The sequence below is a fragment of the Halictus rubicundus genome, chromosome 6 (genome assembly GCF_050948215.1).
Source record: "Halictus rubicundus isolate RS-2024b chromosome 6, iyHalRubi1_principal, whole genome shotgun sequence".
Taxonomy (NCBI): Eukaryota; Metazoa; Arthropoda; class Insecta; order Hymenoptera; family Halictidae; genus Halictus; species Halictus rubicundus.
In genome coordinates this window covers 5,535,875-5,557,421 of record NC_135154.1, presented here as the reverse complement: position 1 = coordinate 5,557,421, position 21,547 = coordinate 5,535,875, and the positions used below count along the sequence as shown (strand labels likewise).

General features: G+C 33.2%; 2 protein-coding genes across 7 annotated transcripts in view; one reads left to right on the top strand and one right to left on the bottom strand.

The window, feature by feature from the left end:
- Nucleotides 1–2,386, top strand: part of Ipk2 (Inositol phosphate kinase 2) — a 34,794-nt gene extending 32,408 nt beyond the window's left edge. For all 6 annotated transcript variants that reach the window (XM_076789522.1, XM_076789521.1, XM_076789527.1 and 3 more), the window contains one exon: nt 73–2,386. In XM_076789522.1, coding sequence (XP_076645637.1) covers nt 73–803 — 731 coding nt within the window. In that variant the 3' untranslated portion in view covers nt 804–2,386. The remainder of the gene's footprint in view (nt 1–72) is intronic.
- Nucleotides 1–21,547, bottom strand: part of Rbm13 (RNA-binding motif protein 13) — a 181,049-nt gene that overhangs the window by 96,902 nt on the left and 62,600 nt on the right. The window lies entirely within an intron of this gene.

Below are 21,547 nucleotides of genomic sequence, written 5' to 3'. Positions count from 1 at the left end.
ATTTTCCAGAACACTATATACATATTTTGTCTTGATCAAGTACATCGAACAATCCCTTTTTTTCCTGCGCAGCGCTGAAATTGTTCCTGAACATAAGTCCAGAAAGACCGCCCTGCCGTCAATTGATCGTGCAACTTCTCTCTTTCCTGTGGAAGATCTTACTATTCTTTCGTACCCAGCGGCTGTTCCGCTTTTATTCTAGTTCACTGTTGGTGGCATATGACGCGAAAAGACTGCGGCATTACTTACATCCGAATAACCTGAACACCACCGACAGAACAACGCCGACCAGTCACGTAACCAATTCATTTTCCACCGCGAGCGATGACGCGACCGCGACCTCGAGAAATGCGTTCAAAGAGGCGAGCGAGGGTACCCGTGACTCTGGAACGAGCCAGACCGTCGAAACAGACCGAAATCAGACGGCCGAGAGGGTACACTGCATCAAACGGAGTATCAGTTTGAGTAGCGAATGCGAGTCGACGGGCAAAGAAAAGGCCATGAACAGAAGCGGATCCTGCAGTTCCGATTTCAGAGCGGATCGGCTTTGTCGCACGCATTCCTACGGCAACAACTACGACGACGACATTATTCAGATGAAGAAGGATTACGACGCCCTGCTCAGCGAACTCAGTAGCTCCTCGGAGGAGAAGCTGAACTGGGTTAGAATTAATATGATCGACTTCACGCATGTCTTCCCGACGGAGGATCGAAACACGCTTGATGTAAATTATTTGGAGGGTATCGAAAACTTGATCAAACTGGTCGAAATGTTCTTGACTTCGAAGGACAACGCCGCATAATCATGCTTATGTATTTTATATTCTGTAATAAAGTTTAGATCGTTTACCGTTAGAAAGTCAGTTAGAATCGCGAACAGGTGCTCGTAATCCGTGTTAGTGTCTATCGTTGCCGCGCGATTGAAATTGCGAACGTTTCGCCGGAAGCTCGTTGAATCGTATCTACTGTGCGTGCCGCGCAAGAAGTCCCGCGAAAGGAATGCGGGGCTGATTGGTCAGAGTGGAAGGTGCACGCCTCTAGCTGCTGTATTGGCTAAAACGGTCGCGCATACTATGCAGCGTGTGACGTCAAACTCTAGGCATTGGACTATGGAGGAGGGGTTAGACGGAGCGAACGAGGGCCCTTATTTGCCCTTGTGCCGTCCTGCGGGACTTCTTGTCAGGCACGGACAGTACCTTCTAGGCTTATCGACGTTTTATTGGGCTTCCGCGGATCATTTCCGGTACCTGAAGTTAGCACCGCGATGAAACACCCGCGAGTCAAGTGTTAATTGTTTCGCACCAGATGTAATATCTGCGTAACGCTCACGTTCCTTCGATGTACCTCATTTACCGCGGTTTGCGCACCATTACTTTGACGGCCAGTGTGTCATGTGTGTATGTGTGACTTCTAGTTTAACACTTTTCCAGCATTTTTTCTTGGCAACGTTTCAGTCCTTTACCGCGTGTTTGCAGAGTGCCTCCGACATTCATTGTAAATACTCATCATACGACATTGGAATTAACGATGATGGTTTGACCAGTTTCTAAAGATCAAGTATACGTATTCCAGTAGGTGCCGTAACAAGTGTTTGCAGCAACTGGCGGCGGTATGCAAAACGATTCTGCGCGGAAAGCTCGGCCGTCAAAGTGTTAACGTCTACAATCACTGGTTTTATTCGAGCGAACATTAACACACGTCCATGTTTGTTGTCTACCCAATAACTATCGTAGACGATCGACCGTTCGTACTGTTTCCTATATGACGTTCGTGCAAGTAAGGTTTTATCATCGCATATACCAAACATAAAAATTGTTATGTTAATATAATACAAAAAATAAAAGAGTTATGTGAAACGAAATAGTTTTATTGACATACCTATGAAGTTTTACAAACATGAGAATTAGTAGATTTGTTTTATTTTTTGGAATAATGTATATTATTGCTGTACCTAAGCCTATCAATAGAATTTTCAATAATTGTACCAAAAGGAAACTTAGAAATCTTCGTTTGCATTATAATCTCAGACGAAATTATAGATAACGTTACTCGGCCAATTTGTTGATTAATAAATCTTTAGCCATGGACTATAGATATTTTTAAAAATTATGCCGGTCAATAATGTTTTTAGTTACGGATTTGCTTACATTAAATTAATTAATTGAATGAATGAATTAATTTATTAGTTTGAGCAAGAAATTAATTGTTACTTATTTATTGTTAATTGTTTATTGACACTTTTATATACACAAAATACTTGCTTATTACGTCGTTATTAAGAAGGTAACTCATGTAACTTGTGGTAAAGATCGACTGTTTTACATAGATTAACTATTGTATTATTTAAAGAATATGTTCCCCTAGTTATTGTTAATTTTATTTGAGACAAATGGATACATTACTCTGCAATGTAAAATAAAGAAAAATTTGGTGAACTTTTCTCAAATCGCCATGCAAAATACCTAAAAATTATTCAACCAATCAATTTATTTTTATGTGTTATCAATTTGTATTTTAATAATTGTTTTTAGGTAAATAAGACAAGACTATTATGAAAATATAAATTCTTTGTCATTTAAGTTACACCCGTTTTATATAGAACGATTCAACAATTACTTATAATATTTTATTTTATCGTGAACTAATATAAAAATTATGTTTCTACTTACTTTTCTGTTTGTAGATTTTTTTGTGCGGACTTGAACAATTTTTATTAATCATTAGAAAAGTTTTTACTACACATATATTTTATGAATGGCAATCATTTGGAGTTAGGATCTAGGGAATATGTTTTTATGGGGTTTTACTTGATTCATGAAGAAGTACTTTTCAAGTTCTTACTTTAAATTTAATTTTTCGTTTCTCGAAACTTCAGAAACTCACACTTGTGATGATTATCCTTAACACTAAATCTGTCGAGCCTTAAAAGTAACTGATATATGTTGTCTTATAAAAATGACGAGATTGAATTTATTTGGATTTTGTGCGGTTCGTATTATAATACATGCTCTACTAAATATATTTATTTAATCATTTCCCACGAAAACATGTTTATAATTTCAGTAATTGTAAAATAAAAAATCTGGAACCGATCATTTTGACCGGTGGTGGTAGGTTTAGTGTTAAATAACATAGATATTAAAATTCATATCATTGCTAAAAGAGGTATCACCGACTCTTAATATTTTTTAGCTATCTGATGACTGATGTTGTGTACAATGCTGCTAAAGGTGTATTTATAGTTTGCAAACATCAATATTTCGTACAAAAACGCTAAGAATTCAGAGTAGCAAAACTTTCATTTAAATTGTTTTATATATTACATTATACTATATTATATTATATTAAATTGTACAATAATTATATCATTGTTAATATTTCGATTACCCATTGTATATGAATAAAGGCCAAATTCAATTGTTTACAACAGCAATTGTGCTGAAAAACGTACGTACGTTTCATGATAATTAGTTATTATCAACGTTGAAATAGATATACATGAAAATTGATAGTAGTCTCATAGACGGTTTACAATGCTTGAGGGTTAAACATTTTCTACTACTTTTTACGAAGGGTTACACCAATGTGACAATTACTATTTTTTTAAGCAATTTTACAAACATGAAACATGAATTATGATTCATGAAATGATTTGGCATTTGAACCAATGTTTGACGCTCTTTTTTAGAGTAATCATTCACGTCGAGGAGCTGCGAATGACCCTCGTTAGTTGGAAGTTGGACCCATGCTTGGTCGAATGTTTCCTTCAAAGTAATTTGTATGTTTAACTGCCGATTTACTTTCGCATGAGGGTCACATACTTTGCAGTTATCCCCGGATTTCGGATACGCTTGATATATCGCCTGAACAAAGAAAGCCTGCGGCTGTATATGTAGCTATCTAACTTAATTACTACGGCCGCGATTAATTATGTAGGGTCCTGTTAATCAACCCACAGATCCGACCACGAGGGTTAACATTGAATTACGCGTTCTGAATAGTACCAAAGTACCTGACATCAAATGCGTGAGTGCCGCCAGAAGAACGTGATATATTTATCGTGTTCGTCTGTGAAGCTACCGATGAAAGCGGTAGTATAAAAATATTTGTGCAATTCATAATTAACTTCCTGTCCCACGATTTAATCTCGATTTTTCGGACTAAAATGTGCTATTGACGTAAACATACCTTTGACGTACAACGATGTCTCAGATACGTCAGCGTTCTTTATGTCATTGTACCACATTCTCACGTAAAATAATGTTCAATTTTAACTTCATATGAGCCCCTTAGTTGACAAGTGAATTAAATCCACTTTCTTAATATCGCACTATCGGAACTTTTATGTAATAACTTTACCGAAACTTGGGAGCAGAATGTAGCTTTATTGTAAGAAAATGAATTAAAAATGTAGTACTTATAATAGTATAACTTGAAATGAAAATCGCACAAGTCCAAAACATTGGATTTAAGCCACTATTCCAGAAATTTTTACGATCATTTCATTTACGATGTAAAATTGACTTTTACTTTTTATAAACACAAACACAAAGTATGAGTAAGTTGAGTTGATAAATAATGGATGCTTACTTTAATAAGCATTCGTGAGACTTCCTATTTCAAAAGCAAACAGCTGTTTTCGAATTAAAAACTTGAAATCCTATCGGGTTACAAGATTAAGATATTGTTCAGTGAACATTTTATGTTTTTTGAAATCATATTTCCCGAAAAAATACTAAATTAAATAAAAATTTATAATGTACATTTTGTACGGAGTTTTGTTATTTTAGTTTGTTTTTATTCATTCGACATTGTATGGCTATTGTTTCATTTTGTTACAATATATTTTTGTAGTTTCACAAATGCCAAACAAACCGGAAATTTTAAAATACATATACACATTTTCCTGTTTTAATGTTATTTTGATTTTCTATAAAAATTCAGTCAGTTTTCGTATAAACCCTAGTAAACACTTGATTGACTTTATTCAATTTCTATGTATATTGTTATTATTTATTCGCTTGAAAAGGGCATACGAAACACACAGAAAAATAGATATTATTACAAGCAGACAGAAAGTGTAAGGAAACACGTAATGAACAGCTTCAAGAATCGCATGACGTCTCGGAAACGTCAATTTAAAGTAAGAGATTACAATTGATTAAGTATAAGAAGGTGAAGTCGAGGCCACAGAAAAAAGTGGTTTCTGGCCATTATATTTGTTAGAGTATTATGTTCAGACTATTATGTTTATAAACAATATTGGATACGTTGTCAGTAATTGTTTCTCAAAGAACGCTGCTGAAATAAAGTTCCTAAGTTAAACACGATAGTCATTGAACAGCAATTCAATTCATAACAGGAAATATAGATTTAATCCCTTGCCCTACAATATCGATTCAGACTCTTGATAAATAAATATGTATGTTATTAATTTCCTTTAAACCGAAATAAAATTCTATTTTGATGTAATCGATATAATAGCCTTTCGAGAAAACATAACCATACAATAAATATATACTTTCTTCTATTATGAAATTCTGAAGAATGAAGAAGAATGAAGAAACGATGAATAGTAGTGTAGGGGGTTAAGAAACATTTTTGCCATTGTTGTTAGCTTAAACAGATATACATAAATTTAATTTTTACATTGTTCGTATCTAATTCTTCAGAAGATTCCAGGAACTACAGGCTACAGGGAATGCAATCAGCGTCTTCGTCCCTGTTTTGATGAATTCTTTTGTTTCTTCTTGCTTTACTCGAGGTGCCACTGGGTAAAGAAATAACGAATTTCTTCATTTCAAGTGATTTATGTAGCATGATAATATCCCCGACTTAACTCAAATGAAACGTCGGAATGAACTGAACGGTAATGGTTTTATTTGTTTATGAATAATCTCCACCAGTATAAAATTAAGTACTTTAATGTATACTGATAATTGTAGTTTACTTGCCAAAACTCAAAAATGTAGAACAATAATAATCAAAATGGTAGGATAAGGTGAGTTGTCCTTATAATTTTATAAAAATTTAAACGTTACGGTTTTGTAGGATTTGTAAAGAGTATCATGCTCTTTCGATTGATAGAAATTAAATTCGAAATAGAATAACGGTTCAGACATTTAATATTGAATTATAATTGACTATATTCAAATCTCTTAATTCTTTTTCATTTTACAATCGTTATTGTCTGAGTTTTCAAACGTATCGTGAAACTTGTGTAACTGTAGCACTTATCGTGTTGTACATAATATCAGGTTAAACTACGGGATGTTATCCAAGTTATAGGAGATATCTGTCATTATTTAAAAAAACAGTCTGATTTTTTATCAAACTCCTTTACAAAACCTAATTAGATTCATTGCGATCAAAATTTTTGCGCATTACTTATAGCCTGTACGTAGAAGGAATACATACTTCGCTGAATAAATAAATATGATAAAAGCAAAAAAGTGGAATAAGAAGGATTAAGGTAATGGGAAAGCTGGCAAAATCGAAGCTGATGTCGAGCAAAAAATTTAATAAGCGTATGTATGTATTAACCGTTTCAGGAACATTAACGAAACAAGTTGGATTTTTTTACTGTGGCCAAGCAAGCCAATGGACCATTTCGGGGTCAGATTTCTCAAGACTTGTACGAGCATGTTTTTTTTTAAGAAATCGACGGTTAATTTAATAAACGACCAATTTAGGCGTTACATAATATTATGTTGGGACAGTAACATAACAATTTTCTTAATCTAAGTGGCGCATACATTTAGTGTATGCAAGTATGAATTTATTTTACATATTCCAAGGGCAAACTTTCGAACGAAAGTATTTTTCCTGATTCTCAACAACACAGTCATATGACTTTTTAATATTGGGCACACAAAAGCAAACATCTAGTTTGCAAGAATTAAGACATTGTTAGTATGATAGATTAATAGGATAAAGCAATATATTTTGTATATTATTATGAAGGAATGGAATGGAACAAATTACAGTATTTAACCCTTTCGACCCTGACGAGTAGACTGCGGATTTTTATGGAAAACAAAAATTGTCTACGTTGATTGCAAAATGCCGAAGTTACATAAACGTTTATTTCTTTTCTGAATATTTTGTAATCAAATGACAATAATACAACTGTATTTTTAAATTCTTTAAGTGTTTTTTTTTATTTCGCACTCGATCCACTTATTTTTGTTATAAATGCATGAAACCCGTAGTCTACCGATGAGAATATAAAGTGTGTCCCAATAATGTTTGTGATCCTCTGTAGGACAATAGGTGTGATTAGGCGATAGGTGTGGGACATGTGTTATTTTCACTATACATACATATGTAAGTGTACATGTGTAAGCATGTGTATGTATTGCATACATATGCAATATATATTGCTACTCCTGATCAGCCACTAGGACAGTAAACAACATAGTAACCTACAAGACGATTTTCATGTAGGCAATACGTGTAGAGCGAGTCTCAATTTCATTCTTTGCACTGACAATTGAACAATTTTCTTTAAAAGTATTAGAACCTTCCAGTTTGTTGTACAAAGCAATTTTTCTGTTTAAATAACATTTTAAAACATCATGTTTTCATTAGTGTTTTTCAATATTGAGACTGTCTGACTTTTATGGAACAGATATGTACGTCTCATTAGGTTTTTTCATTTTCACCATTAGATCGCCACCGAAAATATTTATATTGGAATTATATTTTTCATAAAAGTTTTTTGTCGTGTGCTTCGTACAACCGTGTTCAATGCATGGATAATAATAAATAATAAATAATCCTTACCAGAAAGAAGAGGGATTAATAGAGGAAAACTTGTAAAGAGTATTAAATACATTGTAGAATATAATATAAAATGCAAATTACCATATGGGAGATCATCTACGTATTTACAAAATAGAAAAATTTGAATAAGAGTCAAGATGTCTCTTATTAAAATTGTGCTTTGCAAAATATCATGTAGAATAAGAAAACATATATTTATAAATAAGTATACAATAAGAATAAATTCTTATAATAAAAATATATGTGTAACACGTTGAAAAAGATGGAGGTGGTTTAAATATTAATACGCAAGTTTCAGATTCGATATACACTCGCCCCCCCCCCCCGCAGGTAGGTAATATTGATTTCTAACAGAAACAAGAAGTTCCAAATCAGAAAAATTCGGTTCGAAGAGGTTAAAGTGATTATTTTAAGAGTAATCATCTATGTTTAATTACGCCTATTTATAGTCGCATCAACATTTAAGTAATTAGCGACTGTAAAGTATTTTAACGAACTATAATATTTCTAATTCAGTATCTAATAATAATTCTTAAGACATATTGTTGTGGTACAAATTAATATCTTAATAAAATAAGATAATATAAATCTTATTAATATCTTTCACAAAAATTTAATAGTATTTCTTAACTTATTTGGATTATCAATAGTCTCTTCTGGCGGCATAGGCATAGACATAGGCCGCCAGAAGAAACTATTGATAATCCAAATAACTTAAAAAATATTATTAAATATTTGGAAGATATTAATTTTCACCATAATAACATGTCTTAAGAAATGTTATTAGATACTGAATTGGAAATGTTGTAATTTGTTAAAATATCTTACAGTCACTAATAACTTAAATGTTGATGCGACTATAAATAGACGTAATAAAAAGAGAAACATTTTTATTATTAATAGTTTTACGTCGCATCAACGACAAGGTTATTAGCGACGTTGAACAGTAGTTATTATCCAACTATTGTATATTTATAATCTTGTTCCTCTAATGAAGCCAAGTAGATTACGTATTTTTTCGTTACTGAAGTTTTCTTTGAACTGGGGCTCCAGCTTGTATTCGATTCGAAGAGCGGTGTATTTTTCATTGTGTTTCATATTTCAAAGAAAGGTATTTCTTTATTTCGAATGTTAATAATTTACTTATGCAAAGTAGACAATTGCTTTTTCCCATTTTCTTCACCATTAACAAAATAATCGCCCACGTCTTGTAGACGAATAGTTTTAGTAACAGACAGGAAGTTTATTCGATTAAATATTCCTTGCCAAAGGTAGACTGGCTCTTTTTATGCAGTCAACGTTGTCCTCCTTATGTTTTGTGCAGCGCTGTGACAGCTTCAGTTTTTTTTATTCCTGTGCAAAGTTGCCAATAATTTCAGTCACATATGCAGGCTTTTTTCTCATGCGACATTATTGTATTTTTAACTTTGAACAAACATAATTTCAAACTCTTCTTATTCAAAAAGAATACTACGACTTTTAACGTAACTTTTTCCTGTGTCTCATAACGTTTTGTAAACAAGTAATCTGATAATATGAAAAGCTAAGATTTCTTTGAGAGGGTGTTTTCACCTCTAGGACTGGTTTTCAGCAAGAAGAAAAAATTGTTTATTAGCATCACATGATTAACATTTGTGCAAAAGCTTCAAATTTTTTTGAATCGTTAAGTTGCCAAACTGTGCTCGTAAGATCTTTAGAAGATAGACGAAATGATCGACAGGAGTCACGAAAATAAATAAAAGATTCTTATTTGATATCTCATTTTTGAAAAATACATGACTTTTCAAATGTTTGACTAATGGTAAAAATAAGTGACAGCTGTTTTGTGTAAAATAGTATCTAAAATATGAAGCACTGAAAGTATGAAAAAAGATATTAGCAATCACAGAAGATTTAATAGAAAAAATTTTGATAGTCGTAGAATACTTACAAGGACTTCCAAATAAAAGTGATCTCATGCAGAACATTGGTACTTGTAACGATGACGAACAGAAAACTTCGGTCAATGAGTTTATTGTAATCAATTATAACTTTTCTCAGTATAATATACCATCGTAATAAATAAAGATAAAATAAATGTTAATCAGACGCAATATGCTATATGAAAATCTCGAGTACATTTCAACTATAATATCTACCCCAGACCATCCAGTTTTAACACTTTTTATTTACGTCCATTTATATATTTACAAGATCGGAAAAACAGATCTGAAACTTTCGAGTGTGAAACAGAATACTTTTGAACTCCTTTTACGAAATTCGTCGCAGCAGTCGTCACAAATTAAATACATATTGTTCGAATGATTAGGATCATGTGGACTTATAACGTGGTCGAGAAATCGGAGCAAAACTTAACATTGTCCTGCCGCAAAGGTAGAAATTCGAGTCTGTTAAAGAACACAAAACATTTTCGTTGCATTATGAATTAATATATCGCTTCCCACTCGCGTTGTTCCTTTATGCCCTGAATCATGTAACTTTTATTCTCTGTACTACCACTTTTACTTTACGTATGCATTCTAAATTGTTGAAGTTATGCATAGCTTACATATTTTGTACAATTATTAGAACGTAGATGCATATACGTAAATTAAATTAAATCAAACGTTCACGTCAATTTAGGTATATTTTATTATAGCAAAATCGTAAACAAAACTATCTCCAGAACATAAAGGAATAATATGTATGTGGTTACGTAAGATCTTTTACAATGGACGTTGCAAGGACCGTCGTAACGTTTGATGTTGTTGCAATGGTTACGTCAAATTTTAATGACAATTGTAACAGCGTTCATGCGACTATCAACACAGCCATGATTACATTTTTCGCGCGCGCGCGCACGAAACACACACACACACGCACACGCACAAACGTTGAATCGTGTCTACTTATCGGGAGTTTCAATTTTTTCATTACTAAGAACGATTATATCGCCCGTTAAAATGCATACATATAGTTAACAATGAATAAATAACAAATAAGATATAGCTTCATTATTTTTGACAATTTCGAATTATCATTTGTTGATCCATGTAATACATTCAATTTTTTCACATCTTCATGTGAAGACTTTAATTGTTTGTTTATATTTTTGACAAAACAGTTTGATGGTAGCGATTATTTTTCAAGACGATTACAGTCTCATTGCATCGAAGTGAGATGCAATCAATATCCTTTTATTCTGCATACTATAATGCGGGCTTCCTATACAATAAAAAAGGCTTCGTTTTAACAAGAAGCACAACAATCGAAGTGAACTTTGTAATAATAAAAAAAATTGATTCAGATATTCAAGATCTCTTAACATAAAATAAGTAAAGGAAAATAGCAGATTTCTTGCCTATACCAACGAATAAATGAAAAGTTTATGGGAATAAATTAATTGGAAAATGATCATTAAGACAATATATATTATTTTATCTAGCTACATACCATTTGAAATAACGATGTGCTAGTTTATCTGAACAGCTGATTATTTATTAAATTATTTCGGTATTCGAATACCCATAATTCCAAAATTCTATTTATTTAATGTCAACATCGTCAACTGAGTCAGAAATACACATTTTGCTAATATAATATGATATTGCCATCATCTGCACCTGTGGAGAGGTAATTTGCCATAATTTCCAACGAACTATTTGAAGCAAGAATAATTTTAATAGTAAATGCAGCTGAAGTTCAACCATTAAACTACAAAAATTGCCATAGTTCAATTGAATAATTGAAGAATAATTTAGTTGCTTCAGTAACCTCTTTCTTTAGGTGAAGTTATTCATTATTTTATTTCTACAAAGTGATTGAAATTAAATTATCATTTGCTTTAACACGTCAAATAAAAATACATTTTTTAATTGTAAATATAAACATTAAAGTATTTTGAGCAGTTTGTTATTTTAGATGATTATTTTAGCCGTTTAATGCAAACGGGGTGTAAATCAATCTTTGGTTTTACATCGCATCTCAAGGGTTTGTCGTCACTAAATAAAATAATTATAATATAATTTTAGCGTAGTTTCCATAAGACAATCGTAACAACCTTCGACATTATTGTGTTTTATAGAACTTTTCATTTGTTGTCCTATTTTAAATAAAATATGCCCAACCCTGATGCATATTATACAAAAATATGTTTGATAAAGAAGCAAAATGTCAGAGTGTATTATTTAACTTTAATCTATAATACTTTTTACTCTTAACAATTAGGTATTTGCATATTTAATAAATGTATTTCTAATAGTTATGAAAACAAAATGGCGTAAAACAATGTTTTACTAGTTCTTGAAATCCAACTCTGTTATTTGCGTTAGGGCTTAGTTTCGTATAATTGGAGTTTGTATAATATGATAATATTTAGAAACATAACTTTGTGTTATAAGAAAGTTATCTGTACAAAAAATTGTTATTTCTGCACCATCGATCTTCATCGTACAGACACCTATTATTTATTCATTTGTGAGAGAAGTTTCCCGGTTGGGGACGACAAAATCAACGTTCGTGTTACAGCGGCCACAATCTTCAACAAAAACGATATTCATAGTAACGTCCATTATTTCAACGCTTACGCTACCGTATTCTAACAAGAGATATTCGTCAGACGTTAAATTAGTTTTCGAACAGTAATCTTTGGAAGTTGTAATACTCGATAACACTCTATAAGACCCCTAGGAAAAGATGTAAGTTTCGTTCGCCTAAAAGTTTATAATCAATCAGGAAAGTGGCGTTGTAGCTTGCCATAAACATCTTTGAAAAAAAAATATAAAATGTATGAAAGAAAATTTTTTTTTCATAATTGTTTCCTAATTCAATTGAAAAATCACGGCCCATAACAAATATATTGGCTTAAATATTTAATAAATTTACTTAACACAATTTCGCATGCATCATCTTGGTTGTGAGTAATGGACATAATTAATTAACCACGCTACAAGGAACTAGAATAAAACTTGAAAAATAATTAATATATTTTTAAATCGTCATCATTAGACGAACATATTAGCATTTTCTATTTTTTTGTCAGTTATATTATTGACATACACTGGCAGAAGAAAGAAATTGAAATTGGAATTTTTGTATAGAAGCATTAACTTTAGCAATTAAGGACATAAAACTTCTATTGTTTATACGTCTGCTTAGAAATAATGCGTAACCTTAACAATCTATTTTGTTCGACACGTGCAGCGGATAAAAGTGAGTTTACAATCTCTTGATTGTAATTATAATTAGACTGCGGGTATTTATGCGTTTATGGCTTCTGAAAGTTTTCAAAACATACTGGAATATAAAATTTTATAATAAGATTTTATATGATACCACTTTCTTAAAATTCGTCTACAAAAATTCTAAATTGCATAAACATCCCCAGGCTAGTAATAATATTAACAACTACATAATACACATTTGTCGATGTTTCTCTACATTTCTGTGTATACATTAACTTGAATACCTACGCAGACCAATAAGAATAATAGAACTGATTAGGGTCATTTATCAGTCAGCAAGATATCAACCCCAAGCACACTTTAAAGGTGGCATCCAATTATTTTGAGGGAAAAGGAATTTAAAAATTCAAGTGCTCACCGCAATCCCCAAATCTCAATCCTGTTGAAAATCCCTGAACAATTTTAAATAAGCGTATTCCTTTAAGTGCTCGCGTCAACAAAGAAGTATTATTTTGGAAATACTTCAAAATACTTCAAACAAAATCTGATATATATGAATGTTATGCCTTTTTTAAACATGAAATATAATTCTGTACTTTTGTAACCAATATTTAAGCATTAAAGGCATACAATAAATTTAAATCTTCTTCTCTCTTCTGTAAAATTATTACAGACAAAGAAATTTGAATTATTGTAGCCATGAAGTTCGACATGGGGTTAATTGCAGGTACAAGCTATAAGCCGTACATAATAGGGAGCAACAGAAATCCTACAAAGTACTTACAAAACGTTTGCATATGAAAGTTGTAATCACAAAAATGTAGAATTAAACTTACTTTTGTCCGCCCAGTTTTTTTATTTATTTCATCGTTCTAAATAAACTATCCATTTTCTATCCTTTTTTGTAGTTTTCCTCGTTTCCACTCTTTTAGATTTTAGATTTAGATTTAAAAAAATCAAAGTTGACCTTCATAGGTCCTTGACGCGTCCACCTACAGAAAAAAAACTAGTGACACCAATATCTGCATCTCTCGAAACCATTTAATCTCCATCCAAACATTTCTCACTACGTATAATAATAATTACGTAAATCAGGGTGGTAACGTGTTGGTGACCCACCCTGTATAAATAATATATAAAGTGTCAGTTTGTAAAAATTTTGGTAGTATAAATTACTATTTAAACTTCTTTTCATCCGCAACTGTATATCCAAGGAAGCTACAAAGTCGAAAGTGCGACGAGAAGAAAATGATTGATATTCAGTTATTGAACTTCATGACGGACATTGAGGAGGCTATTTCTCTGGGTAATGCTGAATTTTCTGGATGAACGATACTTGTTACTCTCCCAGTAAAAAAAAAAGATTGTTTCAAAACTAATTTAACATCTGACGAAATTCCTTGTAAGGAGCAGAAGTCGGAACTTTGGGCGCGGATACTGGTATAAATGAGAACATTGGGACATCGGAATAGAGTATTACGCGATTGCGAAGCGAGTTTCGAGTTCCGTTCTAAAACAATTGGCACGAATCAACGAACTAACAGCGTGGATCGTTCATTTTCACGTTCGCGTTACATCGCAGTGTTTGCGTTTGTGTGTGTCTGCCTGTGTGTGTTTGTATGTACGAGTGTACGTATGCGTTTGTGTATACGTGTGTACGTGTGTGTCGTATACGTGGCTAGGCTAGCTTTGCCCTCACATTTCTGACATAATTATTTACGCGTAACATTAGTGACAATTATATTGCGGTTCATCGGTTATCTCGTCGGCACATATTACTTTCTTCACTGGTATATAGGTGTTATGTTTCTCTCTTTTTTTCTGTAGGGCAACGTCATTTATATAGGTATATATGTATGTATAGGTGTGTGTTTCCTGTGTGTAATATACAATAAATACAGCACGCATTCATTATATACAGGTTCTATCAGTGCTTTCTGTTTCACTTTCATTCGCACTCTTACTTGGACATATACATTGTCTTCTTTTTCCTCCCTTAGTTTCCTCTTCATCGCGTTCAACACGATGCTCGGAGAAAGTCCAGACTGCACGCTTGTTTTGCGGTTTATTTGTCTACGCTAATAAAGCTTGCGGGAGGAACATCGAAGTTTCTGCCAAATCTGTCGAATAGAAGCTCTCTCTCTCTCTCTCTCTCTCTCTCTCTCTCTCTCTCTCTCTCTCGGCTTGATTCGAAGAAACTCTTTCCCCGGAAATATTCTCGATTGCGTCGCGTTTGCAAAACATCCGCGACAGTACGGGGCTGGGGTGAAAATGTTCCGTTTATTTGTATAAGTTTCTGTCGATTTACAATGTATTATTAAAGATACAACAAAATAATAATGAAATAAACGTTCTAAATAAAAATTCAATAAACCGTATATTTTACTCCGAATACTTATCGCAAATATTTTGTTTTGTTGAGATATTCTAATTTGCAAGATGTTCTAATTTGCATCTATTTACATATGTATACAGAAAGCGATTTATGAAATTATTGTGATAAATATTTTAATTCAACACAAATTAACTTCTCAAGCTTTTATTTCAGAGATTATAGGTTTCTGGTTTGGGTAAGTAAATACTACGCGTAAGAAGATTGTTAATTTTAAACTTATTCATTTTGGTCTGCCATCTTCACTTCATCTTGCAGCGAATATTATACTTTCCTTGCGCGAGAGAAAAGAAGAAATTCAATACTTCATTAGCAGAACTGTATATGTAATGAACAAGTGATTAAACAGGACGGCGAGTTTTAATTGAAAAGTAAAGAACTGCTTGTTTCATCACACAGTTATTAGCGTCGTGACTCGACTAGTTATTAGGATCCGTTATTAAAACACAAAAGGTTAAACAGTAACAACTCGAATCAATTGACCGTTTGTTCGTTAAAACGAGGATGTAGCCACTTCTCAGCTGTCGACTGGAATATTTCTCGAACAGATGTCCGTGGCAAGTATTTGTTTCTATTAATTGAGTTCCCTTCAAGAGCAAGTTCCCTCTCATTAACATTTAGAAAGGAATACATGTGCTACCGTGATTACGTGTATAATTCATACGATTACAGATTTAATACGTGTTACTTCTTCGTGGATTAAGTTTTAGTTTTACTTTTTCATGTTTAAATACGCGCGATCGTTTCTTCGACAAAAGTAACACATGCTGAATCAGTCCGTGCTTTTAATTCCTCTGACCCAGTTCGCGTTATTTCATCGGTCTTAGTGATTAAAATTAATAGCTAAATAACTAAAGAGAAGTGATAGGTTACAGTTATAATATTAGTTTGTCAAAATGAATTTTGTAATAATAAACAAAAGCACAAACTTTAACGAGTGAATTACTTCAAACAATTCGTGTTGAGTTTAAACATTTAAACATATAAACATATAAACATTTAAATGCAGGATAGAGCATTTATATTGTTAAAGTCGCGGCGATATTGTTTCGGAATTTAAACAATTAAGTATGTACATGTCCATTGTTAACTTATCGACTTGGACTATGTGTTTGAGAAAGAAAAGAATATTAAAAAGATTGTTACAAGTAAAATATATAAAAAAGTAACTTTCAACCCATTCTATATTTGGTGGTAGTTATTATCGTATCATACCTCACACTATGTATTTTACATGACTCTTCATGATAATCCTCTACTTGTATACAAGTTACTTGTATACATTACTTGTATTGTGCATTATTTACAAAAATATTTTAATTTTTCCTTGTCTGAAATTATTCGGTGACATTCGGTACCATTTGAAACGATAAATTATTTTAAATACTTTAATATTTGCTTTTTACAAACAACATAAACAAGTTATTTTCATTTGACGTTCGAATCAAATAGATTATTTTCAAATAAATATTTTATTTGAATAATCTTCTATTCCAATGACATTGCTCAAACAAAAGAATAAATAATTTTACCTCAAGAGGAGGTCATTGAAGTAACTAAATTCAACTATTAAATTTATATTTGCTGACTTTTGTAGCTTAATGATTCAAGTTTAGCTGCATACGTTTCTAAAATTGTTCTTCTGTACACGAAATAAATAGAATTTTGGAGAGTACGAATTATTTGATCACATGAAAGATGAAATGTAAAATTATTCGAATTTCATTTCGAGTAGAAATAATGAAATAATTAAAGAGAAAAATTATTTATTATTTATTTAATTTTATCTTAACAATTGCTTTTCAAATAATTTATTTCGATAATGCCCAAGCCGGTTCTGTAACAGACGAAAAAGAAGAGAATTCTTTATAATTGTATTCCTTTCTTCTTGTTAATGTATAACCATTCTGTACTTTTCGTTGCACTTCGAGTTAGTTACAATGCAAAATAAGCATTGACAAGTCAAGATGACTCGTGCAGCGGCCTAACATAATCGACCGGGAAATAATTTATTTTCTTCCCGTCCGTAAACCGTGAACGCTCCAAGTGATCAAATATTTGTGAGCGGCAACGTGTACCTTGAAGCGTTTGAAGCGCGCGTGCAGTATGCATCCGCCGCCGCGGCGCGCCGTAGCACCGTGATTACTGTAATACGAGAAACAATGAATTACGGCTTTTTGCACGATTTATGCGGTTTCCTTGTTCCTCGGCGCCGCGACGCTGCTTGACGGCAGCATATCGTGGCAGCCAATTGACGAACGACAAATTGAGCATTTAAGTACGGATTCTGTGGATTTTTCGCTCTATGCTTTTACGTTTCTACTGGATACATCGCATGTTAGGCCGTGCAGCTGTCGACCGTGGAAGCTTACCACGGACCGTAATGTGTATCGCTTTAATTAAATTCGCCATCGGCGCTATTCAACGTTGAACGAGTCAATTGAAGCGTACACAATAAGCCCATTCAATGTCGCATCGTTTCTTTAATTCCTCGTTCGGCTATTATTCAGAAAGTTAATTTCGTCGACAATACTTTCACGATGTGTGACATCGATAAATCGAAGAGGAGGGTGCTTGACCGCGACCGGGACAAAAAAATAGCTCATATTAAGATTTAGGACGATTTTAACACTAAACCTACCACGGTCAAAATGATCGGTTTTCTATTTCACAATCATTGAAATTATAAAAACGTTTTCACAGGAAATTACTGAATTGACTTCTTTATTTAAGCACATATTATAATGAAAATCGTACAAAGTTTAAGTAAATTCAATCTTCTCTTCTTCTATGGAATGTTTCACTTTTATATGTTTTGTGCTTGGTAGGTTTATTAATTTATCTTCGTGTTGCAACTGAAATTTGTTTCCATACGCTGATTCAGAATACGTTTAATAAAACGGTAGGTGATACAGCAAAGATGTAGAGGGGCTTTTATCACCATTTTCTATGTAGGATGTAACTGTGACAAAAAATTTGTAACTTTATTTTTCAAGATTATTTTAACCCTTTGCACTACGATTTATTTTACAGTTTTAGTGACTAGAACTTTTTTGTAATTCGTAATTTCCTAAAGAAAAAGAAGGAGACAATTTATATCTATTGTATGACTGTATGTTTCTCAATAACTGTACACTAACAACGCCAAAATAGAATTTTATTTCGGTTTAAAGGAAACTAATAACGTACATATTTATTAGACTCTGTTCATAATTTTCATCACGAGTATGACTGAAGGGCATGATTGTAGGGCAAGGGGTTAAGGTCACTTCGTGTTTTGTCACTTCGTCATTTTTGTTTTGATATTATGAAAGTACAGAAACAAAAACAAGTTCAGCATACATCTTTGAAACGATCTTGAGGTGATCTACGGTTGCAAAAATGAACAACTTTGAAAACAGACAAGAATAAACGCAATATACGGAGATTGCAACTAACGGGGTCTTACTGTAATGACATGAAAAATGTATTTTTTCCGTTATCGCTACAAAACTTTGAAAATGCGAGACGTGCTATCATTTTGTCCCGGAGTGTGTATTCCTTTATTCCGCGTTCTCAATTCTCGCAAATTGTTTTTCGCGTAGTCTTGGAACATGAACACAATTCGTTCGTTTTAAATATATCACTTTTATTAATTCTTCAGTTTCATTAAACGTAGCACCACAAAACTTGTATAACAAAGAGCAGTATAAATAAAATAATCGATCGCTAGTGCCGTTAACAATGCTTCGATAAGGAAACAGAGTGAACCCGGAATCGGAGGAGTCGAATGCCAAGATGATCTCCTTCCTTTATATAATAATTTTTGGCCGTGTGTCGCGTTCGACGACAACCGTAAATTCTGATGGGAGGCGTGCGCCGTTAAAAGGGACATAAATTAATATCTCCGCGATGAAAGAGGTCACGGAACCCTGCTCGGTGTCGAGGACAACAAAGTGTATGCTTTAAAGTACGACCTACGCGTGAACGCCGTTTCAATGCTTGCTGCCTAAATTTCACCGACAAAGAAGGATCACGAGTAGAGGAATTACAACGCTGAATTCTGACAATTGTACCTAAGTTGTGTTAAATTGGCTTCTCCCCCGCCGGCGGGTCGAACACCGGCTGCATAATTCATCGGATCTTAAAAAACCGTTCTCATCAATTCATCACACTGTGCTCTTGCTTCGTACATACATATGTATGCAGATACAATAGCGCGGAATTTCGTATCGAAATGATCGACGCTTTCACTGCGCGTTTCATCTCGCTTCGAATCGGCTTGTTATTTTCAGAACGGCTGACAATCATAAAATTCGCAAGGAAACTTTGCCGATCCGAAAATTCAGACAATCTTTGTTTTTGGTATTTGTTGATCCTACAGAGCGGAAATACTCCTTAGCCCCTAGCAGTGTCATGTACTTTCTTCACAACTACGATGAGTAAAGCTTTATCATTTTCTAGCAGAAAAAGAAAATCTATATGTATCGCATGTTTAGAGGTACTTTGCTGATTCAATACTACCCTGGCAAAAAATATTCGAACAAATCGAGCGCCTATCATCATAAGTCATATTATCAGCGTGGAAAACATTTTCGCTATCGATAAAGACAAATTCAATGATAAAACTTGACATAATGGAAATATTAATACAGAAATGAATATTTTTGTTGTGTCATAATGTACGGACCGAGCAAATTAAACACTAATTTAAGGAAGGGTTTAATCAACCCCGAGCGTTTAGAACATTTTTGTGGCAATGTCCGCCGTTAGAAATATTAATAAGGGTTGCATAGTTATGCTATTTAAATCTCTTTATAATTACCACGCAGATGTAGTTTCTTAATTGATAGAAAGGTAAAGTAATTGAACATTTTAAAAATATTTTCCTAAAATATCATTAACTATACCATACTTGTCTACTATGTACATTTCTCTTATCTAATATAGGCCCCCGTTCAACAATCATCTTCACGGTTTTAATCGAATATTTTCTACCAGGGCTAGCATTAACAATAAGAATCTAATTTTATTAAAATAAATGAATACTTCGCCACGAGTCTGACTTGTTATCATACCGAGAGGGGTTAAAGAGTAACGCGAGCTGACCTATTTTCAAAAGTGCAATGAATATAAAGAGACTGTTAGAAAAAAATTTCATAATTCCCAATGCCCTATAAAACTGTATAAAATATATTTTAGACAACAATCGTTGAAACAATTTTGCACTTAGACCACCTAAACATCTCCTTTATTTCAACCTACAATTTTATCACATTTTTGGTACTCAAGGTCACCTGAACGCCATTACTTAAACATATTCAAATGTATTTTTTTAGCCGCTACAAAATGGAAGAAATTTTTCTTCTATGGTATTCCTTCTTTGATATCATGTAAATTATGCCATAAATATTTTTTGTGCCATTAGAAATAAAGGAGATATTTAGGTGGCGTTCTTTAGCTGTATAGTTTCAAGAATTTCATTGGGCAGTTTTTTAGATCGTAATTACAGTTTCATTCTAAACATATTTTTAAGTTATACGCGTTGACCATCAAGTGAAACGTACAAAGTGTCACTTATAAAGTTTTCTGATAAGATTTCCTGTTAAGGCAAACTTTTCGAACATTTTGAATATTCGGATAACTGAAGTTTTCTTGAAGAACAGCAAGTCAATTGTGTTATTAGAACGGGTCTCTCCTGTCGTCATCTTTTTCGCAGCAATGCAGACAAGCAAGTGGGGGGGGGGGTTGGTTGGTTAGTGGGATTACGATAAGGGCTATCGTTCTTTAGTACAATAGAAAGAAAGTAAAATCACCCATGATAGTTTCACGGAAGTTTCATTCAGCGACGCAATTAATTTAATGTTGTTCGCGCGGGTCGATGGACTAGTTTCTTCCGGATAGCTTCTATCGTTTACAATTAACCTTACGAGTAAGATACATGCTTTTGTCGATAGAAAAACAAAACCTACTCGATTCCTAGATCTCGTCGTTGCAAAGCTCACAGTTACTTTACATTCGAACAGTCTGGACTTCTTCCAAGTTTACGATTGGTCAACGTGGCATAAGCTCCAGAGGAAATTGGATTTCGCTTCAAGGTCTCGAACGAGAAGCTATAGCCGGCACACAGTGTTATAGCCCGTGTTCCCTTAAGCCTCTAGGAGACTCAAGTGATCTTCCAACAGAAAAAAAAGTATTAAAGGAGGAACAGAAGGTCGCACCCTCACAC